This window comes from Prionailurus viverrinus, chromosome D1 (assembly GCF_022837055.1).
Source record: "Prionailurus viverrinus isolate Anna chromosome D1, UM_Priviv_1.0, whole genome shotgun sequence".
In the NCBI taxonomy this organism is placed as follows: Eukaryota; Metazoa; Chordata; class Mammalia; order Carnivora; family Felidae; genus Prionailurus; species Prionailurus viverrinus.
The window spans coordinates 6,763,845-6,791,390 of NC_062570.1; the positions used below are offsets into that span (position 1 = coordinate 6,763,845).

At 39.3% G+C, this 27,546-nt stretch overlaps 1 protein-coding gene across 2 annotated transcripts in view; it reads left to right on the plus strand.

The window, feature by feature from the left end:
* The window catches only part of CUL5 (cullin 5), a 96,796-nt gene that overhangs the window by 21,911 nt on the left and 47,339 nt on the right, over positions 1-27,546 (plus strand). For both annotated transcript variants that reach the window (XM_047876735.1, XM_047876734.1), the window contains exons 3-5: positions 16,426-16,525; positions 24,401-24,577; positions 26,396-26,537. In XM_047876735.1, the coding sequence (XP_047732691.1) occupies positions 16,426-16,525; positions 24,401-24,577; positions 26,396-26,537 (419 nt within the window). The remainder of the gene's footprint in view (positions 1-16,425; positions 16,526-24,400; positions 24,578-26,395; positions 26,538-27,546) is intronic.

The window sequence follows — 27,546 nt, forward strand, 5'->3', positions numbered from 1 at the left end:
TTCAGTTCAGGCCTTGTCTTCAGATGAGGTGCCTAAAGGACATTAGTTCCGGATAGTTTTGTTTATTCATGACACCAATTGATTTGCCTCACTAGTGGATGATGTTTAGATGTGCTCTTTGTGGAGCGTGTAGGAGTTGGGCTGCTCCCTCCTGTCTCTGAGTGTGGTGAAGTTTGACCTCAGGGTACTCACAGCAGTGTGGAAGGCTAATGTCAGGAATTTTAGAATACTTAGGAAAATAAAAAATCAGTAATGTCTTCCTCTTCCTGTGAGCCTTCTCAGGTGCTGGGTTTGGTTTTTTCTCTCTTGTAAAATCACTGTGTCTCACTCAGTAATGAAAACTGCTCCTCCCCCCCCCCCCCCCCCCAATTAGGTGGATTTGCAAGAGGAGCAAAAGCATTTTTACAGAAAAACAATTTTTACACACCTTAACTAGAAAGATGTATCATTTTTAGGTGTTGGTCTGGATGAAATTCCAAATTTTCAGAAATTTTTAAAGTTTATGTCACCTCCCATGCCTTTTGTCCCAATCATTTATCTAGTGAGCAGCCTAGAAAAGATCACTTCCTTTCTGGAGACAGCGGCCTTTAGCAACCAAGGTGCCTTACTAAGGTGAGGTGAGGTGAGTGAAATAGAATCAGGTTATTATTCATCAGTTGTTGAAAACTGCAACAAATCCAGAAAACTGAACACAAGTCACTCACAGTGAGATTGACTCTTGCAGCTCTTGGTGGTGACCACAAGTTAGGAGTGCAGTTAGTCTCGGTATCACATGTAGAGTGTCAGCCAGAAGCTTGACTTCAGACGGCTCCATCAGAGAATAAGCCCTTTTCTTTAGGCATCTGCAAGTGATTCAGGTGGTCCAGCCAGAATCCATGATGCTTTCAGTCTATGGTTCTGCAAAGGGGGTCTGATATCTGCAGCGGTCCTCATGGCAGACCCCTGCTCGCTGAGTATACGTTGGCTGTTTAGTTCAGTACAGCTTATGCTGAGGTTGAAACAGTCAGAAACAGACAGTATCAAGTTTCAGCTCGGAGACCAGGCAGTTAAGATCTGTGAATTCAGGACTCTAAAAAAGAGAGCAAGTTTTCTTCTGCAGCAGGAAGCCAAGATGCTGCAGATACACAGTCATGTTCCAAGTCCAAGTGACAAGCAAGACTTTTCTAAGCCTTTTTTATCTTACCAGTCTTGGAGTCCAAATTGACCCACTCAGAAATATGCACATCAGGCTGGAAAATCATTAGCCTCTGAGGGTCAGACATCTGATTTTGCCAGAGCTCAGTGGCCACTAAAAACTGCTTTTTAAAACTCCAAAAGTATTTCTGTCTGAAGATTTCCTTTGTTTTCATGTTGTCTTCTCAACATACTAATAGGTAAAAATAATAGTAAATATCACCTGTTACAGAGACTTTTATTCTGTTGCCAATATTCAAACACTTTAATTTTTTTTTTCAACTTTTTTAATTTATTTTTGGGACAGAGAGAGACAGAGCATGAACGGGGGAGGGGCAGAGAGAGAGGGAGACACAGAATCGGAAGCAGGCTCCAGGCTCCGAGCCATCAGCCCAGAGCCTGACGCGGGGCTCGAACTCCCGGACCGTGAGATCGTGACCTGGCTGAAGTCGGACGCTTAACCGACTGCGCCACCCAGGCGCCCCAATATTCAAACACTTTAAACGCCAGTCACCTCCCCAACAACTGAAGGCAAGAAAATTGTGTCCGCTAATTTTTAGGGCCAAACTTTCCTGATAGATACAACCCCTCCAGCAGTTACAAAAGTACAAGCATATCGCATTTTGCATCTTTTTTGGCCATACATCCAGATATAATAGCTACAAAATACAAAGCCATTTTTTAAACCTCCCCTGACCTCCTGTTCAAACCCCTAGCAGTAACTTTAGCATTTACAGTTGCTGGGAGTTCCTGACTGGAGTGCAAGGGACCTGGAAGGATTGCTTCAGCAATAGCTGTTGGGCTGAAGAAACAGCTGGAGTAGTTTCTTCTCCCTGCAAGCACCCCACCCCCAACGTTTTCTCCCATGCCAGCTTTCTCCAACCCTGGCATCTTGTTTAACTATTTCCTCATGGCTGCGGGGGAAACCAAAATCAACATTTGACATTTTTGGTTCACCCAAAACTCTGGGCCTTTTCTCTTTCCAATTGGAGGCAAGAACAGAAATCACAGGTGTCACCCAGACTGTGCCGTTTCTCCTCCTACTTTATCAGCATGGCCAAAAGCAGCCAGGGGATTGTGCTAGCCAACTCTGCTGGGGTTAGACCTTTCATTTTCAAATTTCCGAGGTAACTCTTTTCTCTTCAGAAAGATAGCAACTCAGCTGCTGTTTCATACCATGGATGATTTCATAGCCCCCCAAACCACAAAACTTCATCATCCCATCACTTCTTCCTTTTACCAGACAGTGCTGTCACCGTGTTTCAGTGAGTCACAGCGGTGCTAGTGAATTCCACTTCTGACACCAGTTGTATCAGTTTCAAGACCACCTCGAGGTTCATTGATTGCTTGGAGTACTCCTAGGACTCAGCATATAGTCATCTTCATGGCTCTGATTTATTACGGTAAAGGATACAAAGCCAAATGCAACAAAGGTGGGGTGGCAAGTCCAGGGGGAACCAGGTACAAGTTTCCAAGCATCCTCTCCCATTGCAGTTACACAGGAGACACTTCTCCAACAACTAATTGTGACAGCACATGTGAAATTATGTCTACTAGGAAAGCTCATTAAAGACTCAGTGCCCAGGGTTTTTACTAGTCACAATAGCCTCTGCCTGACATGACCTAAAATTCCGGACTCCTAGTTGAAAAGCAAGTGTTCATCATAAATCAGATTGTTTACTGAAACATTAAGGCACCATGAGTCATTCTTATAGGGAAACGGTGAGAACCTTTGCAAAATTCAAGTTCCCAGATAGTAGCCAAGCACCAGCCTTGCAAGCATATCTTCCTAAGGATAACTGTCTCAGACTTGCTATAATCTTTTTGTGCATGGTCTAGTGAAATACTCTACTAGTGAGTTGTAGGTGTGTGACTGAGTAACCCAAACACATTAAGCTGTTGTGCTCTTTTTCTCTTTATCACATAAGAAAAATTTAATTTCCCTAAATAATGTAGAACTTGTTGCATAATATTAATTGACTTAACACGCATGATTCTGCCTTTTGAAAAATTAGAGTTCAGTAAGAAATAGCTAAGCCCTTTAAAAAATTCGTAGCATTCATGTATATTATATATTTTTCTTAAATTATTTGATTAAACTATTTTATGAATAATATGTTGAATGTGGTGGGGTTTTTTTGGTTTTGTTTTGTTTTTGCCAATTTGTATTGATAATATCATTTATCATGTAGAATAATGCTTGTTTCCTGTGCACTCCCAACCAGGAGAGGGAGCGTAGTGTGATGGTGTCCCTGCTTCAAGTCTGTTTCTAAGCAGAAATCGTCAACACCTTCGTACGTGCCCTAGTTAGTGGTCTCGTCACGTCATTTCTGTAAAATTCCTTGATCTCCTTGAGGTATCTAAGGCAGCTCGATATGTAGTCCTTTTAGGTTAAAGAATTCTTGTATATCTTACATGCCATCACCAAAATTGCAAGACCTACATTAATTAAAACCTTTCAGATTTTAGCCTGTTTGATCACATGAGTTAATAATTAGATTGCTTATATCTTTCTAAATTTGAGGCACTAAAATATTGTATTATTTTTAAAGTACATTGGCTATTTGTTCCACTTTTTTCTCATATATCCTTGTTTCTCAATAAGAGCACTGTTGGCATTTTAAGTGGTTAAGCAAGATTGTGCTGCATATTGCAGGATGTTTATCACCTGTGGCCTTCACCTTCATCACCTCTAGTAGTGGACACTCCCCGTGTACTCTCCTCCCTACTTCTCATTAATGAAACCAAAGAAAAGCTCTCAGATTTTTCCCCATGAGCCTCTGTGGGGACGGTGCCTCCCTTGGTTAATAACTGCTCCTGTTCTGTATACATACTTGGTTTGACTCTGGTTTGTGAGGTCGATGCCAGAATTAAATAATAAATTATTTTGAACTTGGGATGCTTCATTTTAAAAAAAATTTATCTTTATTATAAGTTATTTTTAAATGTATTTTTATTGTTCCTAAGTTGGTTTCTGTTTTTGTTTTTAAAGTTTATTTTGATTTGAATCTGAGAGGGGGGCCACACACAAGCAGGGGAGGGGCAGAGAGAGAGGGAGGAGAATCCCAAGTAGGTTCCACACTGTCAGCGTAGAGCCTGACGTGGGGCTTGAACTCATGAACCATGAGATCATGAGCTGAGCCGAAACCAAGAATCAGATGCTCACCTGGCTGAGCCACCCAGGCGCCCCCCACCCCAAGTTGGTTTTTGACGCCGCTTTCTCCTCTCTTGTCTGCCTCATCTCTGTCATGTAAGCTGACTTTTTGTTGTGCACCTCTTAAATTTTGGTTTCCTCCAGAGTTTCATCTCTTTTTATTCCTTTAACTGAGTTCTCATATCTGCAAAAGCAATCTAGATTATTCTCGTGACATGAACTTCCAGACTCAAATGGTCTGTTTTTTCCTCTATGTGTCTGGTCTCTTAAGTTCTGTAAATACTCCAAATTTAGAATGATAAAAATGTGTTATTCATAGTTTCAAACCGAACATCTAGAAGCTACCATCAGCTTTCTGTTTTTTAATTCCCTCATATTCAGTTGATTACTAGGTTTCATAGATTTTTATTAAATATCTCTTGAATGAAACTTCTTTCCATCCCAGCTTCTTCCCCCATCCTCATCTGAATGATTACAATAGTTCTCTGCCTCTCTTTGTTGTATCTCTGTTTATCATTTGTCTCTTGCTGCATAACAAGTTCCTCTAAACTTTAGCATCTGGAAGTAAAAAACACTCTGTCACAGTTTCTGAGGGTCAGAAAGCTGGTAGCAGCTTAATTGGGTGGCGTAACTCAGAGTCTCTCTCGAGGTTGCAGTGGAGCTCAGCAGAAGATGTAGGCCTAGACTTAGCTAGGGCTGAGTGATCTTTCGGGTTACCTACATGGTTGTTGGCAGGCGTTCAGTTCCTCACCATGTGGGCCCCTCCGTAGGGCAGTTTACAGTGTGGCAGCGTATTTTCCCCAGAGTGAAAGAGGGTCCTCCCAAGGTGGAATTCATGGTGTTTATAACATAATTTGGGAAGTGACAAACCGTTACATATGTGCTGTTAATCATGCAAATGCTTGTACATTGTAGGAGGGAACTTACACGGCCATGAATACTGGGAGATGGGGATCATCAAGGGCCATCTTAGAGGAAATAGATGATGCAAGGTTCGGAAAAGAACTCTTAAAAAAAACTCCAGTTTATATCAAAGAGGAAGAAAATGAAAGAGATGCCACTGAAAATGAAAGTCAAGATAAAGAAGAGACCTTTGAAATAAAAAATAAAGAGCTAAAAAATAAAAGACCAAATCAGTGATTTGAAAAATAAAAGCAGAGTTCTCCCTGAATGTAGAGCAAAAACAAAGTATGGAAAATAAAATGGAAATTAAGAAATATGGGGACACCTGGGTGGCTCAGTCAGTTATGTGTCTGACTTCAGTCATGATATTGCAGTCTGTGAGTTAGAGCCCCACCTCAGGCTCTGTGCTGACAGTGCAGAGCCTGCTTGAGATTATTTCTCTTTCTCTCTCACTCTGTCCTTCCTGCATTTGTATTTGCACTCCCTCTAAATAAATAAACGTTAAAAAGAAAGAAAGGAAGAAGGTCGATCTAGAATTGGGTAAAGTCATGCCAGGAGAGAACAGAAATAGTAGAGGAGAGGGTATAGTCCAAAAATATAAGAAGAAAATTGACTGAATACTCTTGTCCCTTCCCACCCATCCCCACGAGTTTTTTTTTTAATAAAGATGTAACTTTTTTTTTTTTTTAGTGTTCGTTTATTTTAGAGACAGAGCCTGAGCAGGGGAGGGGCAGAGAAAGGGAGACGCAGATTCTGAGACAGGCTCCAGGCTCTGAGCTGTCATCACAGAGCCCAACACGGGGCTCCAGCCCATGAGCTGAGAGATCGTGACCTGAGCTGAAGTCAGATGCTCAACTGACTGAGCCACCCAGGTGCCCCCTGCCCCCGCCACGAGTTTTAATATTGAAAGTGCTAAAAAAAAACATGCCAAGACACATCCTTAAGGAATTTCAGAATTCCAAGGATGAACAAAATAGTCCTACTTTTCTTGGAGTGATGAAGTACAGTTAAGTCTCAAAGCAGGCTATCCCCAGTGCTTTTCATTGGTCAAATTGGGTGTAGGAGTCTGATGAAACATTTTATTTAAATATTTGAAGGGATCTTATTCTAAACCTGGTATTCTCTACCTAGTCAAGTGTGTAATCAAGATTAAGGCAAGATAAAAATATTTCCAGATGGGTAAGTAATTAGAGGATTTAAGGATCCAGCAGATACGAAATACGTACCCTTTCTTCTGTTCCCAGCGTCGGCCATTAAGAAATTGAGCTTTCGTAAACTAAAGAGGAGGTGCTCCTAAACTAGGAATCCTGACCAAAAGATGAATATAAATAGAAAATGACAGACACCATCCATCCAAAACCACAAGAGAGTGGAAACCAAAACATTTTAGCTGATAAAAATTGTTCCACAGAAACTGACTGTGAAGCCGAAGAACACAAACAGCATTCCGAACCGAGTTGGGTATCCGCACATGACCATTTAGGGTCATTTAAAATATCTTGATTCAGAAACTTACAAGATAAGGAGAGAAATCAATAAAAGGATGGAAATAAAATGACAGTTGAACTTAAAACCAAATAGAAAAAGTTAAAATCACATGAGAAGTTGATCATCTCCATAGATGAGGGCATAAAGAAAGAAATGTTCCCAAAAAATGGGAAAAATAAATTAGTCAAGTATTCCAGCAGCAGGCATCATCCCAATAGTGATATGTTGGAAACATTCTACTTAAAATTGGGAATAAAGGGTGCCTGGATGGCTCAATCGGTTAAGCATTTGACTCGATACTGGCTCAGGTTGCAATCTTGTGGTCGTGAGATCGAGCCGAGTCGGGCTCTGCACTGAGCGTGGGCCTGCTTGAGATTCTCTCTTTCCCTCTGTCTCTTTCTCTGCCTCTCCTCGTGCTCTGTCAAAATAAATAGACATTTTTTTTTTAATTGGGAATAAGACAAAGAGTCTATTCTCATATTTCATTTTTGTTTCCTCTAGGTTTTGGAATTTGAAATGGCATTAATAGCGTATTTATATCGTATGTGTGGATATACCTTGTATTTCATCCCTAATCCTATGCATTTTTCTTTAATCTGGTCTTTTTTAAAAAATATTTTATTTATTTTTGAGAGAGAGGCAGAGTGCGAGCAGGGGAGAGGCAGGGATAGAGGGAGACAGAGTCTGAAGCAGGCTCCAGGCTGTCAGTCCAGAGCCCAATGTGGGGCTCAAACCCATGAACCTTGAGATCGTGACCTGAGCCAAAGTCCGATGCTTAACCAACTAAGCCACCCAGGTGCCCCACTTTTATCTGGTCTTGAGGAGTTGATCCATTTTGTCTTTTCACATAACCACATTTTAAAAATTGTTTTGATATGATGTATCATATCAAAACAACCTCTGTGTTAAGAAGTTTATAGCCTTCATGCATGTGTTAGAAAAAAAGAGGTTGGGAGTCAGTGATCTAAGTGCTCATTTCAAGAAATGAGGAAAAGGGTTGCTTGGGTGGCTCGGTTGAGCATCCAACTCTCTGTTTTGACTCAGGTCATAATCTCACAGTTTTGTGGGTTCAAGCCCCACATTGGTCTCTGTGCTGGCAGTGCAGAGCCTGCTTGGGATTCTCTCTCTGCCCCTCCCCGGATCACACTGTCTCTGTCTCTCTCAGAATAAATAAACTAAAAAAAAAAATTTTTTTTAATGAGGAAAAAATCCTTGCATGTTAAAACTAAAGGAAGTATAAGGAAGGGAAGACAAAAGCCAAAATTAATGAAATACAAAATCATTGTGTGGTAGAAAAAAGGAAAAGGCAAAAATTAGTTCTTTGGGAAGAAGAATATTCAATTTATTCTCCTTATCACATCCATAATTTGTATCTTGGTTAGTATCTTCTTTCTGGTTACTTTGAATTATTTTGGGTTTTTTTCTAGTTTCTTTTCAGATAAATTCTTAGTTCTTTTATCTTTTTATATTTAAAATGAAAGCATCCAGGGTTATACATTTTTTTAATGCTGCTTTTATTATTACCACAGGCTTTGCAGTATGAAATGTTTGCCTTTTTATTGCTCTCTTAGTAAGTTAGTAGATTCTTTAGTTAGTAAGGTTTTTTTGTTCTTTAATCCACATATTATGTAAGGACTTACCTTCTGATAATGGAGGTTTTTTTTTTTTTTATCATTTACTTATTTATATATTATGATCAGGGAAATAGCCTGTAAAAATGTCTTTATAGGGGCACCTGGGTGTCTCAGTTGGTTAGCGTCCAACTTCAGCTCGGGTCTTGATTTCACGTGGTTCTTGGGTTCAAGCCCCACGTCGGGCCCTGTGCTGACAGCTCAGAGCCAGGAGCCTGCTTCAGATTCTGTCTCTCCCTCTAGCCCTGCCCCTCCCCCACTCATGGTCTGTCTGTCTCTCTCTCAAAAATAAATAGTTAAAAAAATTTTTTTAATAAGTATAAATATATTTACAAATTTTATATGCCTGTATGTGCTCATAGAAAATAGTATTTTTTTAAGATCTTATTTTTAAGTAATCTGTATAGCCAGTGTGGGGCTTGAACTCACGACTGCAAATTAAGAGTCACCTGCTCCACTGACTAAGCCAGCCAGGTGCCCCGAAGAAATTATCATTTTGATAGTTGTAATAAGAATCTCTAATAAGTCATATTTGTTGATTGTATTTTTACATTCCTCTATGTCCTTAATTTTCTTTTGTCTAGATTTTCAGATGTTAAGAGATTTTGTGATAGACACTGCTGATTAGCTAAGGCACCCCCATTCTGTGCCATGTACTTTCCACTTGGCTGCATATTGTAATAGTCTTCAACTTTCCTTGCTGTTTGGGTCACCCCGTGACACAGTTCCAGCAAATAGGTCTACAGGAGGGCTTCTGAGAAAGTTTTTGCTTTTCAGATGAATTAAACTAACGTGCCTGGCACAGTCCTCCTTTTCACAGAAGTAAGAGGCTGCCATGCTAATGTGTCTGAGTGGAAAGAGAAGGAGCCTCTTCTCAGTCTCTGAATGAACCCCAGTAGCTGCCCATCTCTAGACTTCTAGTTATTTAAGAAAAATAACATAATAGTCTGAGCCACTCATAATTGAATTTAATGGTTCAGCTGAATGCCTCCTAACTGGTAGAAGTAAGGATGCTTTAACGTATTGCATTGTATTTGTATCAAGTTCTTACATTTGTAACTATTTTTGTGTTTAAAGAAAAATTTTTTTTAGTGTCTATTCTTGAGAGAGAGACCGAGCCTTAGTGGGGGGGGGGGGGTGGGCAGAGACAGAGGGAGACACAGAATCGGAGGCAGAGACAGAGGAAGACACAGAATCGGAAGCAGGCTCCAGGCTCCAAGCTGTCGGCACAGAGCCCGACGTGGGGCTCAAACCCATAAACTCTGAGATGATGATCTGAGCTGAAGTCGGACACCCAACCGACTGAGCCACCCAGGTGCCCCTCTATTTTTGTTTTATATTTTGATAAATTTGTTTTGTTTTGTTTTTTGGTCCAAAGAATTGGGTATATCTTGATAAATAATGCTTTTTATCATTATTATATAATGTGTCCTCTCTGTAGTTATTATAACCTTAAATTCCTCTGTGGATGATACTAGTGTTGCCACCCTGCTTTATTTTATTTGTGTTTCCTAGTACCTTTTTTTTTTTTTTGGAAATTACATTACATAAACATTACATTATATAAAACCGTACCACTTTAACCAGTTGAGTGGCATTGAGCACGTTCACTGTTGTGCAAACATCAACATTATTACCCATTTTTAAAACTTCATGTTCTTTGTCTCTACGGAGCCCATTTTTCTCCTGTTTGCCTATGCTAGGTACCTCATATAAGTGGAATCACACAATATTTGTCTTTTTGAAGGGCCTACTGTCTTCCAGTGGGATAATTTATTGAGTTCATGTGTAATGTTATAGCTGATATTCTTGTTTATTGCTTCTCTAACTTTATCACTAATTATTAGATATTCTTACTGCTTCATTTTTTGTTTTCCTTCTTTTTGTTAATCTGAAAATTCATTTCCATTAGTAGTTATATTTCTGTTTCCGACTCTCAATCACAGGCATATAGTGTTACTATTAATTAAAAGCAAAATACCTGTTTGTCACACCAGGGTCACATTCTTTCTGTTTTACTTTCTTTGTGCCCAAGGAGGTTGAAGCTTCTTACCGCTTGATGTTTCTCCTGTCCCTTCTCCCTGTCCCCTTGAAAGCTTTGAAAAACCTTTACTTTGTCCCTCTCCTACTCCCCCGACTCCCTGATTTTCATAATGTAATTAAGTAGTTAAGATTTTCCCTTATAACATGTCTTTATTTATTTATTTATTTATTTATTTATTTATTTATTTATTTATATTTTAGAAAGAGCACAGGTGGGGGAGAGGGACAGAGAGAATCTCAACAGGTTCCGTGGTCAGTGGGGAGCCCAACGCAGGACCCTACCCCACGACCCTGGGATCGTGATGTGAGCCAAAAGCTAGAGGTGGATGTTCAACCAGCACCCAAACATTTTTTTTTAATTTATTTTTTTTTAAATTTACATCCGAATTAGCCATCCAGTTTGAGCCACCCAGGCACCACCCTGGTTTGAACCACCCAGGCACCCAAACATTTTTTTTTTAATTTAATTTTTTTTTAATTTACATCCAAATTAGTTAGCATATAGTGCAACAATGATTTCAGGAGTAGATTCCTTAATGCCCCTTACCCATTTAGTCCATACCCCCGCCAGTAACCCTCTGTTTGTTCTCCATATTTATGAGTCTTATGTTTTGTCCCCCTCCCTGTTTTTATATTATTTTTGTTTCCCTTCCTTTATGTTCATCTGTTTTCTCTTAAAGTCCTCATATGAGTGAAGTCCTATGATATTTGTCTTTGTCTGACTAATTTTACTTAGCATAATACCCTCCAGTTCCATCCATGTAGTTGCAAATGGGAAGATTTCCTTCTTTTTGATTGCCAAGTACTACTCCATTGTGCATATATACCACATTTTCTTTATCTATTCATCCATCGATGGACATTTGGGCTCTTTCCATACTTTGGGTATTGTCGATAGTGCTGCTATAAACATGGGGGTGCCTGTGTCCCTTCGAAACAGCACACCCGTATCCCTTGGATAAATGCCTTGTAGTGCAATCGCTGGGTCGTAGGGTAGTTCTATTTTTAGTTTTTTGAGGAACCTCCATACTGTTTTCCAGAGTGGCTATACCAGCTTGCATTCCCATCAACATTGCAAAAGAGATCCTCTTTCTCTGCATCCTCGCCAACATCTGTTATTGCCTGAGTTGTTCATGTTAGCCATTCTGACAGGTGTAAGGTGGTATCTCATTGTGGTTTTGATTTGTATTTCCCTGATGATGAGTGATGTGGAGCATGTTTTCATGTGTCAGTTGGCCATCTGTATGTCTTCCTTGGAGAAGTGTCTATTCATGTCTTTTGCCCATTTCTTCACTGGATTATTTGGTTTTTAGGTTTTGAGTTTGATAAGTTCTTTACAGATTTTGGATACTAACCCTTTATCTGGTACGTCGTTTGCAAATATCTTCTCCCATTCTGTTGGTTGCCTGTTAGTTTTGCTGATTGTTTCCTTCGCTGTGCAGAAGCTTTTTATTTTGATGGGGTCCCAGTAGTTCATTTTTGCTTTTGTTTCCCTTGCCTCCGGAAATGTGTTGAGTAACAAGGTGCTGCAGCCAAGATAAGAGAGGTTTTTGCCTGCTTTCTTCTTGAGGATTTTGATGACATCCTGTCTTACATTGAGGTCTTTCATCCATTTTGAGTTTATTTTTGTGTATGTTGTAAGAAAGTGGTCCAGGTTCATTCTTCTGCATGTCGCTGTCCAGTGTTCCCAGCACCACTTACTGAAGAGACTGTCTTTATTCCATTGGATATTCTTTCCTGCTTTGTCAAAGATTGGTTGGCCATATGGTTGTGGGTCCATTTGTGGGTTCTCTATTCTGTTACATTGATCTGAGTGTTCTTGTGCCAGTACCATACTGTCTTGATGATTACAGCTTTGTAGTATAGTTTGAAGTCCAGGATTGTGATGCCTCCTGCTTTGGTTTTCTTTTTCAAGATTGCTTTGGCTATTCGGGGTCTTTTCTGGTTCCATACAAATTTTAAGATTGTTCTAGTTCTGTGAAGAATACTGGTGTTTTTTTGATAGGGATTGCATTGAATTTGTAGATTGCTTTGGGTAGTATCGCCATTTTAACAATATTTGTTCTTCCTGTCCAGGAGCATGGAATCTTTTTCCATTTTTTGGTGTCTTCTTAAATTTCTTTCATAAGCTTTCTATAGTTTTCAGTGTATAAATTTTTCACCTCTTTGGTTAGATTTATTCCTAGGTATTTTGTGGTTTTTGAGCTCCCAAACATTTTTTTTTTTTTTGCTTTTTTTTTTTTTTTTTAATTTTTTTTTTCAACGTTTTTTATTTATTTCTTGGGACAGAGAGAGACAGAGCATGAACGGGGGAGGGGCAGAGAGAGAGGGAGACAAAGAATAGAAAACAGGCTCCAGGCTCCAAGCCATCAGCCCAGAGCCTGAGGTGGGGCTCGAACTCCCAGACCACGAGATCGTGACCTGGCTGAAGTCGGACGCCCTACCGACTGCGCCACCCAGGCGCCCCAGCTCCCAAACATTTTTAAGAGCACTTTGGTTTTATATTCCAAGACAATGTATTCTTAACCATTTGGATTTAATTTCATACATTTATTGCTGGCCATTACTCCTTCCCTTTTATACTGATGTGCCATTTGATACAACAGATAAACTGCACGAACTAAAACTGCATATTGTCTGTACGGGTAAATAGCAGAAGCAATGTTGAGTACAAAATGATTCCAAAGATTATTGATACAATTTCCGTGAATGTCAGGAATACTCATAGTCTGTCATAAAACTTAAAAAATAGTAAATTCAGGCTTGGTTACTTCTGGGGAGGATAGAAGAGAGTAGGATCTGGGCAAGGAACATAGAGAGCTTTAAGGGTATTCTCATAATCCATTCCTCAGGTACATTACATGTTTTTCAAACTGTGTGTTAAAATTGATCTGGAGAGTTGACAGGGTCTTCTGGGTGATGAAGAGTAGTGTTGTGTTTGAATAAGAATAAGCGTATTGTTGACATACTTAGTAGCACCCAGAGGTTGAGAAAAGAGGGCTGATGTGACAAAAGTTAGGAATACCTGGAGGTTGAGAAAAGGGAGCTGGGGAAGATGTGCTAAATCAGTCACAAGTTTAGCTCTTTCATGGGTAAGATTACTTGGGAGTGACCCAACTCTGCATTCTTAACCACACCATTCCCTCTTGCCTTATGAGACTCACGCCACATTTTAGCCGTTCTAAAACGTACCTAGCACTACTTTGAGTACAGGGATACTAGGGTAGTCCTACATCAGGGTGGCACAGACTCCTCTGATGGGTGACTTCTGCCTCAGAACTCCCAAACTTTCTTAGAACTGCAAGACAGTCTAAGGCTCTTCCTACCCAACCTTCCTTTCCACCCTTCCCTACAGGGATCAGACTGGCATTGTGGGCTTATCACTCGCCCAGCTTCCTGTAGCACACTTCGCATTTTCCCTTGCATATAGTTCCTTCCATAAATCTCTTGCATGTCTAATCCCCTCTGCTTCTGGGAAGACCTAAACTAATACGAGTCAGTATGTGTACAGTGCCTGGCACATGGTAAGCAGTCCATGCACGTGAGTTTTGTTACAGTAAATAGAGTAAGAGATGATGGTGGTTTTGACTTTGGTGGTGGTAATAGATGCACATGTCCAAATTGGAGAGACGTTTAGGTGATGGATACAGTAGAACCATGACTGAATGTAGTATGTGGCTGCAAAAGGCTTCATTTGCCCAATTTCTTGCTTACCACTCCCTGCTTGATATGAGAACCACAGTGATTTGGTTAAATTCACTGCAAGCACCACAGTAATCCACAGTTCTGTACTCCTACTGGTACTTGTGTGTACCATGTCCTTCTCGCACCCCCTTGTACCTTTGCCTGGCAAACTCCTACTTGTTCTTGGAGATTAAGCTCAGGAAACCAACTCTTCCTGGGAGCCTTCCCTTTTCCTTACTACCCCTCTGCCTCTCACTTCTACTCTCCCCCTCTCCTGGGTTCCTGAACTATCTTGGGTTTATATGTGCAGTAGTTGCACGCATACTGAATTAGAATCAACCTTTTTTTTTTTTTAAGCTTATTTATTTATTTAGAGAGAAAGTGCAGGTGTGCGCATGCGAGCTCAGGGAGGGGCAGGGGGCAGAGAGGTCGGGAGAGAGAGAATCCCAAGCAGGCCCCAAGCTGTCAGAGCAGAGCCCGATATGGGGGTCTATATCACGATCTGTGAGATCTTGACCTGAGCTGAAACCAAGAGTGGACGCTTCACTGACTGAGCCACCCGGGTGCCCCAGAATCAACCTCTTTTTGTATCAGTTGATTTTAGCCGGTTGATTTTAGTCATGAGGTGAGATTGTAGAGGGATCAGTTAATCATTTTATAGTTTATTCAAACAGTAGTAGGAAACCATTGGAGGATTTTAAGGGTACAGCTCATATGATGTGATTTGTTTTATGGAGATCACTTTGGCTGCTGTTGGCTGAATGGTTGGTTTGGAGAGGTGCAAGAGTGAATTTGGGGAATGGTTTAGTGTGTGTTCTGGAGCCCAGCTGCCTGTTTCCACTATATACTAGCTGTGTAATTTTGGGAATGCTACTTAACCTTTCTTTGCCACAGTTTCTCCACCTGTGAAATGGTGATAAAAAGAGTATTTCTTTCAGAGTTGCTGTGAAGATTTAAATGAGTAAAAACAGCCTAGAAAAGTAACTGGCACATAGTAAGCAATCAGATTTTCCTATTTTGTTGTTATTTAGCAAAGATTTATATGTTTGCTGCATCCTGGGCAGTGAGCTACATACCACTATTAAGGTAAAAGCTAAAAATAACAGGTGACAAAGTTAAGTTCAAATGAATATGCAGACAGAACTTTGAGTTATATTAATGTTCCTAAGATTCTGTATATAAAGCAAACTATTTGGTCATTGTTACAATATTACAATTCTGGAGATGGCTTACTTTGATTTCTCTGACATTTTTTATAACAGGGGCTCCATTAGGTACTAAATGAATCACTGGGGAACATTTTTTGATAAAAGAATCCTCGATATAAGATTCTGTCCTTTTGTTATAAGTTTCCCTACTCTACAGCTTGGCAATTAAGAAATTAACTTATTGAACATATTGTATTAACATTAAATATATTTCTATAATATCAGCTTTATAAATTCAGAGTTTTAATATACCAACTTATGAGAGCTTTCGTTTTGTTTTTTTAAATAACAGAGATACAGTGGTAATTAGTGTGTAAATACAGTGACTATATGGGGGAAGCTAAGAGATTTGCTAGTATTTAAATGACTAATTTTTTTTTATTTTTTATTTTTTATTTATTTTTTTAATTTTTTTTTTTCAACGTTTATTTATTTTTGGGACAGAGAGAGACAGAGCATGAACGGGGGAGGGGCAGAGAGAGAGGGAGACACAGAATCGGAAACAGGCTCCAGGCTCTGAGCCATCAGCCCGGAGCGTGACGCGGGGCTTGAACTCACGGACTGCGAGATCGTGACCTGGCTGAAGTCGGACGCTTAACCGACTGCGCCACCCAGGCGCCCCAGACTAATTTTTTTTTAAAGAATAGTTTGCATATATTCTGGTAAAGAATGAGAATTTACACTTGTCGCTACATGAGAAAGAAATTAATAGTAGTGAACCTTGGGATGTGGGATTGGAAGACGGGAGCTTGCTTTTGTAATTCAAAATATCCAGTGAGGGGATGCCTATGTGGCTCAGTCAGTTGAATGTCCTACTCTTGACCTCAGGTCAGGTCTTGTTCTCAGGGTCATGAGTTCAAGAGTTTAAGCCCTGTGCTCGGCGTGAAGCCTACTTAAAAAAAAAAAAATCCAGTGAATAGAGATTAAGGAGGAAAACAGACAGAGAAAGTAAAATAAAAAAAAAAGAAACAAGTGTATGTGTGACAACAGCTTACAAAAAATTCTTGGTTCTTATGGATGGATTCAGCCACCCTCATCTTGGTGTAGCTTGATCCATGGAAACTATTCATGCAGAACTTGACGTGAGTTTTGTCTTTGTTCTTGTTCTGGTATTCATGTTCGTTTACTTTTATTTTTACAGGGATGTGCATGCAGTCTGTCTCTGGGATGATAAAGGTCCAGCAAAAATTCATCAGGCTTTAAAAGAAGATATTCTTGAGTTTATCAAGCAAGCACAGGCAGTAAGTGCTGCATCTTTGTATTAAGTTTAAGACTTTTCTCAGAGAATTTCCTGTTTTCTGATTTTGAATGTAGGGCTTCCAGAAGTAATTTTAAAATATCACATTGACTTTGGACATCTGTTAATTATTTTTTTTTTAAGTTTATTTATTTAAGCAGTCTCTACCCCCAACGTGGGGCTCGAAGTCATAACCCCAAGATCAAGAGCCGCATGTTGTACCAACTGAGCCAGCCAGGTGCCCATTTTGATTAAAATTTTTAATTAGATGATTTGGATTTGGTTGTTTTTTCGCCCCTTAGCGCCTTTTCTGTTAAGATAGTATATCATCCTCCATTGAAAGATGCTGTAAAGAGGCTCCTGGGTGGCTCAGTCAGTTAATCGTCCAACTCTTAGGTCGGGTTCTGTGCTGAGCATGGAGCCTGCTTAAAGCGCTCTCTCTCTCTCTCTCTCTCTCTCTCTCTCTCTCTCTTTTCTCTCTCTTTCTCCCTCTGCCCCTCTCCCGCTTGCACATGCACATGCTCGCTCTCTGTCAAAAAAAAAAGATGTAAGGAGTTCAGTTTTTTATATGTTCTTTAGAAGTCCCCACCCCCACTGTTTTTTTGTCAAGTGTCAGTACACATGAATCAGTTTTTTTCTCACAGCCTGTATCTCTTCTCAAGCTGATAGTAGTTTTCTTCAATTCCAGATATTTCTTCAACTGTAAAATCCTTGCATTGTCCTTTACATTGCTGCTGCTGAGCTGAAATTCACTCTTGTTTATAATATATAGAAATGTTTTATAATATTGAAATGAAAAAAAGGTCATTGAAAGCTCTTTCGGTTGGGGCGCCCGGGTGGCTCAGTTGGTTAAGCATCTGACTTTGGCCCAGGTCATGGTCTTAAAGTTCATTGTCTGAGCCCTGTGTCAGGCTCTGTGCTGACAGCTTGGAGCCTGGAGCCTGCTTCAGTTTTATTAAAAAATATTCTTTTTAATATTTGTTTTTGAGAGGGAGGGAGGGAGAGAGAGACAGAGACAGAGACAGAGACAGAGACAGTGTGAACGGGGGAGGAAAAGCAGAGGGGGAGACACAGAATCCAAAGTAGACTCCAGGTTCCCAGTTGTCAGCACAGAGCCCGACACAGGGCTTGAACTCACTAACTGTGAGATCATGACCTGAGCTGAAGTTGGATGCTTAATTGACTGAGCCACCCAGGTGCCCCATACTCTTAACACTTTGAAGAAGGAAGGGCCTGAAGACCTGAGATTATTTTCCTTTCTATAAAATGAAGTTTTGAAAACTACAGAGCTAGAATTTTTTTATTCTTTAGGTGAATTTTTATGTCAGTTTCTTATACAACGTTAGCCAAAGTTGTCTGCTAGAAATTTTGTTAAATACTGATAGCAGCCTAACATTTTTATCCTAACCTAAAAAATGGTCTTTTTCTATATAAGATACTGAAGTTACGTGTATGATTGTTATATATTTAATTCTACTAATAGCCACTACCATGATGAAAAAAAGAATCCTGTCACATGGGGTGTTACTTACAAAATGAAATGTTTTATTGATAACATCATTAATTCTGTCATTTTGATAAATTATTTTTTAAAAACTATAGTTTTATAGGAAATTATCTTTTAATGAACATAAGTAATATTTTTATGCTTTGCTTAGAAAAATAAATGTTTTGGTATCAAAATTTAATGAAAAGTATACTTTTCTAGAACTCATTTAGAAATATAGTTTCTCCTTGCCTTGGAAGCATATCACCTTATCTGTTTATGACTTTTGGTGAATATAAATTATATTTCAAATTTATAGACCTTTATCCTTCATTTTCTGGAAATGGGCTCATAAACAATCACCTTACGTATTGTTAATAAATGTTAAAAAAAATACACTTTACACTGGAAAACAAAGTAAGTTAAGTGTTTCATTGTAATATGATCCAGTGAAATCTGGAATGTAGACCTCAGAAAAACCCTGAGGATGATGATTAGTGTCACTGATTCTGAGCATTTAAATTGTAGGAGTAGTAATGCTAGGCATAGATGTATGACTTCTAAACCTTAAAGAGAATTTAGCTTTTTGAGTTATTTTACTAGTCAGTAGTTAGACTGAACTTAATCTTGTTAGGGAGGACCAGATCTCTTAAACAGGAGAGATTGTTTCCATCTGCATTAAAATGTTTATAGCATTATATAAAATGACAAAATGGAAAGTGAAAAATAAATGTACAAGGCTTGGGAAGTTATTCGGGTATTTAATTTTTTTGTTATTTTGTTATATTGATGTAAGTATTTTTTTGCTCTTAATTGTATAATTTAGCAATTGGGGATAGGGTCACCTGATTTGGCCTAAGTTTAGCTACCCTCTCCCTGCTTCTTTTTTCTCTTAAAGTGGGTTTCATGCCCCATGTGGGGCTTGAACTCACAGACCTGAGGTCAAGAGTTGCATACGCTACCTACTGAGCCAGCCAGGGGCCCCAGGCCTTGGTGTGTTCATGTGCCAGCAGGTGGCTGTTGGCTCTGCAAGGACTGGATGATCCAGGAGAGCCTCTCTCACAAACTTGGTGTTCGGTGCTAGCTTCCATCTGGGCCTTTCTCTCTCAGGTGGTTTTCCATTGTTGAGGAAACCAGCCTCAGAGGTGATACTGAAATCTGCAAGAGCTCCTCAGGTCAGTTTGGAAGTCTCACGGTGTCGCATCTGCATTCTCTTGGTCAAAGCCTGTCACAGGATCAACCCAAACCAGTGGTGGAGAAATAGACCCCACCCTTTTAAAAAAAATTGTGATGTAATTTACACCCCAGAAAATTCACCCTCTTAAAGCATATTTTATATATTCATAAAGTTGCGCAACCATCATCCACAAATTCTAGAACATTCTCGTCACCCTAAAAAAAACTGTACCCCTGATCAGTTAACCCGCCCCCTCATTACCCACTCTCTACAAACTCTAGCAACCACTAATCTACTTTTTTTTTAAGGTGACTTATTTATTTTGAGAAAGAGGGAGAGATGTGAGCATGACCGGAGCAGGGACAGAGATGGGGAAAGAGAATCCCAAGCAGGCAGCATTGAGCCTGTTGTGGGGCTCGATCTCACAACTGTGAGATCATGACCTGAGCCGAAACCAAGAATCGGATGCTTAACTGACTGAGCCACCCAGGCGCCCCTAATCTACTTTCTCCTTCTGTGCTTTTGTTTGTTTTGTGCATTTCCTACAAATGGACTCATGCAATATGAAGCCTTTTATGACTGGCTTTGATTGATGATAATGTTTTCAAGATTAAACTACATTGTAATAATTATCTTTGTTGCATTTCTTTTTATGGCTGAATAATATTCCACTGTATGACTATACACCAGTTTTTTTCATCTGTTCGTCATTGGTGGACACTTGGGTTGTTACTACTTTTTGTCTGTTTTGAATAATGCTTCTGTGAACATTTCTGTGTAAGTTGGATTTTTTAAATTAAGGTATAATTGACATTAGCTTTAGGTGTACAGTGTAATGATTTGATGTTTGTATGTTTTGCGAATTGATTACAATAAGTTAGTTAACATCCATAACCACACATAGTTACAGAATTTTTTTTTCTTGTGATGAGAACTTTTTTTTTTTTTTTTTTAATTTTTTTTCAACGTTTATTTATTTTTGGGACAGAGAGAGGCAGAGCATGAACGGGGGAGGAGCAGAGAGAGAGGGAGACACAGAATCAGAAACAGGCTCCAGGCTCTGAGCCATCAGCCCACAGCCCGACGTGGGGCTCGAACTCGCAGACCGCGAGATCGTGACCTGAGCTGAAGTCGGACGCTTAACCGACTGAGCCACCCAGGCCCCCCGTGATGAGAACTTTTAAGAGCTCCCCTTACCAACTTTCTAATATCAAATACAGTATTGTTAACTGTTGTTGCCTTGAAGGTCTATGTTCTTGCCAATGGCAAGACTTCTTTTTGTTTTGTTTTGTTTTTAATGTCTGGGAAATAGTCCAATGTGTATATATACCACATTTTCTTTGTCTTGGTTTAAAATGTTTATTTATTTATTTTGAGAGAGCTCAAGCAGGGAAGAGGCAGGGAGGGAATCTCAAGGGGGCTCTGCCCTGTCAGTGTGGAGCCCAATGTGAGGCTCATTCTCATGAGCCGTGAGATCATGACCTGAACTGAAATCAAGAGTTGGGTGCTTAACTGACTGAACCACCCTGGTGCCCCTAACATTTTTTTGTCTTTGATATACTTTGGTTGTTTCCATATCTTGGCTGTTGTAAATGATGCTGTAGTGTTCATTGGAGTGCATATATCTTCTCAAGTTTGTATTTTCATTTTCTTTGGGTAAACACCCAGAAGTGGAATTGCTGGATCATATGGTAGTTCTGTTCTTAATTTTTCGAGCAACCTCCATAGCGTTTTCCATTGTGGCTGCACAGTTTACTTCCCACCCACAGTGCACACGGGCTCCCTTTTCACCACAGCCTCGCCAGCACTTGTTATTTCTTGTCTTCTTGATACTGGCCATTCTGACAGGTGTGAGGTGATAGCCCATTGTGGTTCCGATTTACATTTTCGTGACGATGAGCATCTTTTGAATGACCTGTTGGCCATCTTATGTCGTCATTGGACGCATGGGAAGGTCTGCCCATTTTTCACTCTAATTGTTTACTATTCGCTGTTGCGTCGTAGGAGTTCTTTGTGCGTTTTGGATACTAGCTCCTCGTCAGATAGGTGATGTGCAATGACTTTCTCCCATTGGTAGGTTGTCTTTTCATTGTGTTCATGGCTTCCTTTGCCGTGCAGCAGTTTTTTAGTTTGGCGTAGTCCTGCGTGTTTATTTTTGCTTTTGTTGCTTTTGGTGTCCTATTCAAAACAGTCATCGCCAAGAGCCGTGTTAGGGAGCTTATCACCCATGCTTTCTTCTAGGAGCTTTCTGGTTTGTGGTCTTACATTTGAGTCTTGAATCCATTTTGAGCTCATTTTTGTGTGTGGTGCAAGAGAGTGGTGCAGTTTCCTTCATTTGTGTGTGGCTATCCAGTTTTCTCAGCACCATTTGTTGGTACTTGGTTGTCCTTTCCTCGTGTGTATTTCTGTCCTTTCCCCATTGTATATTCTTGACTCCTTTGTTGTAAATTAATTGACGGCATAAGTGTGGGCTTATTTCTGGGCTCTCTTTTCTGTTCCGTTGATCTGCGTGTCTGTTTCTGTGCTAATACCGCACGATTTTGATTACTGTAGAGCTGTATCATATAGTTTGAAGTCAGGGAGATGATGCCTCCGGCTTTGTTCTTCTTTCTCTAGATTGCTTTGACTATTCTGGGTCTTTTGTGGTTCCCTACAAATTGTAAGATTGTTTGTTCTTTTTCTGTGAAAAATACCACTGGAATTTTGATTGGGATTGCATTGATTCTGTATATTGTTTTTGGTAGTATGAACATTTTAATGCTATTATTTTTCTATTCCATGAGGACTGGATGTCTTCCCATTTATTTGTGTCTTCAGTTTGTTTCATCAATGTCTTACAATTTGGGGTGTACAGTTCTTTCACCTCCTTGGTTAAATTTATTTTCAGGTATTCTTTTTGATGTAATTGTAAATGGTATTGTTCTTTTTTTTTTTTTAATTTCTCTTTCTGATAGTTTAAGTATATAGAAACGCAACATTTTTGTATATTGATTTTGTATCTTGTGTTACTAAAACTAAACTTAACTGGTGTTGACAGTTTTTTAGTGGAGTCTTCATGATTTTTAATGTATTATATTACCTACAAATAGTGACAGTTTTACTTCTTTTTACTTGGATGCCTTTTATTTCTTTTTCTTGTCGTCTGGCTTGTATGGGTGTTCTAAGACTTCCAGTATATGTTACATCAAAGTGACAACAGTTAGCATTCTTGTCCCGTTCTTGATCTTAGAGGAAAAGCTTTTAGCTTTTCACTGCTGAGTATGATTTTAGTTATGTGTTTGGCATATATTGCCTTTATTATACCGAGGTAAATTCCCTCAATACCTGCTTTGTTAAGTTTTTATCATAAATGGATATTGGATTTTGTCAAATGCTTTTTCTGCTTCTATTTGAGATGATCATATGATTTGTTAAAAATGTTTATTTATTGGGGAGGCTGGGTAGCTCAGTCAGTTAAACATCCAACTTCGGCTCAGGTCATGATCTCATGGTTTGTGGGCTCAAGCCCCACGTGGGGCCTGTGATGACAGTGTGGAGCCTGGAGCCAGTTTCAGCATCTGTGGCTCCCTCTCTCTCTCTGTCCCTCCCCCGTGCTCTCTCTCTCTCTCTCTCTCTCTCTCTCTCTCTCTCTAATGTTTATTTTGAGAGACCAAGAGAGAATGCACACTTGTGAATGTGAGCGAGGACGGGGCAGAGAGGGAGAGAGCCTGGAGCGCAGAACCCAATGCAGGGCTTGATTCCACTAACTGAACTGTGAGATCATGATCTGAGCCAAAATCAAGAGTTGGACGCTTAACCAACGTCACAACCCAGGCACTCCAGTTATATGAGATTTATACTTCGTTTTGTTAATGTGGTGTTTCCCATTGATCGATTTGTGAGTGCTGAACTAACCAACATTGCATCCGTGGAATAAATCCCGCTTGATCATGGTGTATGGTCCTTTCAATGTATTGTTGAATTTGGTTTTCTAATATTTTGCTGAGAAGTTTTGCACCCATGCTCTTAAGGGATATTGGCCTATAATTTTCTTCTTTTGGGCCACCCTTACCGGTTTTTGGTATCAGGGTAATACCAACCTCATTAACTGAGTTTGGAAGTGTTTATTCCTCTTTTGTTTTTTGGAAGAGTTTGAAAAGGATTGATATTCTCATTCAGTGTTTAGTAGAATTCACCATTGTTGCCATTTGGTCCCAGACTTTAGTTTGTTGGAGATTTTTCATTAATGATTCAGTCTACTTGCTAGTGATTGGGTCTGTTCAGATTTTCTATTTCTTTTGTCTTCGTAGATTTTATGTCTTATGGAATTTATCCATTTCTTCTCTGTTGTTGAATATGTTGGCGTATAATTGTTCACAGTGTCTCTTATGGTCCTTTGTAATTTTTTTTTAAGTAGGCTATAGTGTGGGGCTTAAACTCATAACCCTGAGATCAAGAGTCACGTGCTCTACTGACTGAGCCAGCCAGGAGCCCCACTCCTTTGTACTTCTGTGTTATCAGTTGTAATGTCTCCTGTTTCATTTCTGATGTTGTTTATTTCAGTCCTCTCTTTCTTGGTGAGTGTACACAGGTTTTTTATGAACTTTTTGGGGATATGGATATTTATAGCAGCATTATTCATGATAGCCAATAGGTGGAGACAACCCTGATGTCCATCACTGGACCGATAGATAAAATGTGGTATATCTATAAAATGGGATAGAATTCAGCCATAAAAGGAATAAAGTAATGATAGGTCCTAGGACTTGGGTGAACCTCAGAACTGTTATATGAAAGAAGTCAGTCATAAATGTCTACATATTGTATGTTTCCATTCATGTGGAAGTCTGGAACAGGCAAATATATAGACACCAAAAGCAAATGAATGGTTGCTTAGGGCCAGGAAAGGGATGGATGGGAATGGTAGTGGGGAGGATAAGAAGGTGGTAGCTTAAGGATAGAGGGTTTGGGATTTTTTTTTAATGAAATATAGTTGACATATAACATTTGATCAGTTTCATGTATACATCATGATTTTATATATATATCAAAATGATTGCCGTAGTAAGTCTTTGTGAACGTGTTTTTTTTCTTGGATATATACATGTTTTAATTTCTTGAGTATAATATAGTTTGTACAGTAAATAAAATACTCTATAGCATGGCTATGTTCTGTTATTCTTTCAAGCACCTACCTGTATTTATTTCAAATTCATATAATTCTTTTTTTTTTCCAGCGAGTACTGAGCCATCAAGATGATACAGCTTTGCTAAAAGCATACATTGTTGAATGGCGAAAATTCTTTACACAGTGTGATATTTTACCGAAGCCTTTTTGTCAACTGGAGATTACTTTAATGGGTAAACAGGGCAGCAATAAAAAATCAACCGTAGAAGACAGTATTGTTCGAAAAGTAAGTTTATTTTTGCTTTTTGTCCCCCTTACTAGTCTTCAGAAAGAGGGTTATTTTACAACTTTAGGAAGTAATTTAGACTTTAAGTGGGCTTTCCTACTTCACATATAAATTCCTTTTAAGTTCTTGCTGGGTTTTACTGAATAATACTGTCTTTCTTCCAACCGCGTTGAGCTGCACTTCTGTTTCGTTATCCCACGTGGTGTTCAGTTGTGGGTCTGTGCCTTCAGACATCACTGCCTTTTCCTAGTTTTATCTTTTGTATTCTGTTTCCTTCTTCTCTCTTTGTACTTTTACCTTCCTATAGATTACTTTACTTTTTTCCTCTTTCAAAAATCTCTCATTAGATTACCTTCTCGTATCTTGGTGTTTCATCGTGACTAAGCTGCTATTATGTTTTTCTTTTTACTTGATTCTAGTTATTGTGAACTAATGTACTGTTCATTTTCATATTTTGCATAGTTTCTAGTTAAAAGTTCTGTGTCCAGAACTCCTTGTGACTTAATTGAAAGAACTCAGCTCTGAAAGTGGAATCTCAGGTGTTCTTTTCAGCTCTTCAATCCTTAATGACTTAAGCTCCCTGTCCTCATTTCTCATATGTATTCTTGCTTCTGAGAATCAAACAGAAACACAGATTTGAAAAGTGAAAGAAAAGTACGAAATGCCTCTTGGACTTTAAACGACTTGCTACTTGCTGAATGCAAACTCAGGCCCTCAAATAGTTGCCTCGGCATTCCTGCCCCTTCCAAGCTCTAAAATTTGTGCTGATGTCGACAGGGATGCTGTAAATTTAGACACCCAGTGGTTCTCGGGTGGTAGAAATAACTGCAATGTGAGAAATTATCCCCCTCCCCCCCAAAAAAGAAAAATACTTCTACGTGCTTTTTAATTTTCAGTTCCATAATCTTGTCCTCTCTTGTTTTTCCGTTATTCTTTTAATTTTTGCCATCCCCTACTGATTACAGGAATCAGCATCACTTAATGATTAAGACCGTAGATTCTGAGACCATAGTTGTTGGATTCAAATCCCAGTGTTGCCATTAATGAGCTGTATGCATGTGGGGAGTTAGCTTTCCTCTCAGTGCCTCTGAGTCTGCATTTCTAAAAAGGAGATAATAACACCTATATATCGGTATTGAGGATTAAATGAGTTACGTGTGGAAAGTACTTAGAGCAGTGCTAGGTACGTAGTGAATGTTACATACCTGTTATTTTTGTCGTTATGCTACTGTTGTTGTTAATATATTTTCTGTATCTGACCCAGTTACTTGGAATGATAATACATATGGATATGTGTGTAATATTTCCATCATTTAAATGGAACATCTTTCAGGTGGATTTGTGTGTGTTTTTTAAGATCTAGTATCAGGCAGGTTTTCATTCAGCGCTTTTTGCATTTATTGCGTGTTCGTACAAACCTGCACATGAGCATTCCAAACACTGACCAGTGTTTCTGAAATGTAACCTTGTAACTGTAGGGGAGGTAACCTTTTCCAGGTATTACTGTATTTAATTTTTACAACAACCACTTAAGATTCGTATTCTTACTTTTACTATTTTACAGATGGGAAAGCCAGTGAATAAGTAATAGAGCTGGAATTCAAATCCATTTACGTTAGATTTTGAAATGTGTTCTTTAACATTTACCATGTGTTTTTTACCAAATTTAAATATACTAGTTCCCTGAAGTATTCAAGTGAATATAGGCCTAAGAATGTGGTTTTCTTTTTTTAGTATTTATAGCTAAAGTTTTTGTGTGTCTGTATGGTACTTAGTATATTAATAATTGCAATGATTTCATGCTTCTTTTTATCCTAGCTCATGCTTGATACATGGAATGAGTCAATCTTTTCAAATATAAAAAACAGACTCCAGGATAGTGCAATGAAGCTGGTACATGCTGAAAGATTAGGAGAAGCTTTTGATTCTCAGCTGGTCATTGGAGTTAGAGAATCCTATGGTACGTTCTGAACTTTCCTGATCATAATTTTTTCTGGAAATGCTGAGACAGTTACAGAATAGTGCTGCCAGAGTTATGTGTACTAGCATAGAGTCACATCTATGTTCAGTGCCAGATGCTGTTAAGAGTACACAGAAGGCATGAAATCTCTTCAAGGCCACATAGAAAAACCCTTATTTGTGTGGTTAATATTTGTTTTCTCCATGTCACTCATTTCTTGGCTGGCAAATCCTATTAGTGACCTGAATTAGAGAAATGTAGATTTGATTCTTTAGCTCCTAAAGGTGGTAACTAATTTTGTGCTTATATTTTCAGACAGTATGTTTATTTCATGTACATACTCCTCTCTGAACTTTTCAGTTTCTGGCAGTGCTCTTCTCATTTATTATTTAAGTCAGATAGTGTTTTCTCTGAGAATACTCCTCCTCCTCCCTCTGTCTTCTAGCTCATCTGCATCCTCTGTTTCCTCTTGGAGGCCTTCCCTAATTCCCAGGCTAGCTTAGGTCCCTCTCACATTGATTCATAGGACCCATGCCTCCTTGTCATCATAATTTAGTTCAGTTAACTTTGTTGTTGACATTGTATCTTTACTGGATGTAGGACGTGGGCACAAAGTACTCCTCAGTAAGAATTTTTTTAATTTTTTTTTAATTTTTTTTTTTTTAACGTTTATTTATTTTTGAGACAGAGAGAGACACAGCATGAACAGGGGAGGGGCAGAGAAAGAGGGAGACACAGAATCGGAAACAGGCTCCAGGCTCTGAGCTGTCAGCACAGAGCCCGACATGGGGCTCGAACTCACGGACCGCGAGATCGTGACCTGGGCCGAAGTTGGACGCTTAACCGACCGAGCCACCCAGGCGCCCCAAGAATTTTTTGTATTAATGAACCTGCAGTTATCTTTGATTGGCTTTCTCTATTATCCCCATACTTCTTGAGATATCATAGTGTTTAGGCTTTCATTAGCCATGTCCTTGAAATTTATTCCTCTTATATCAGCTACCACCAG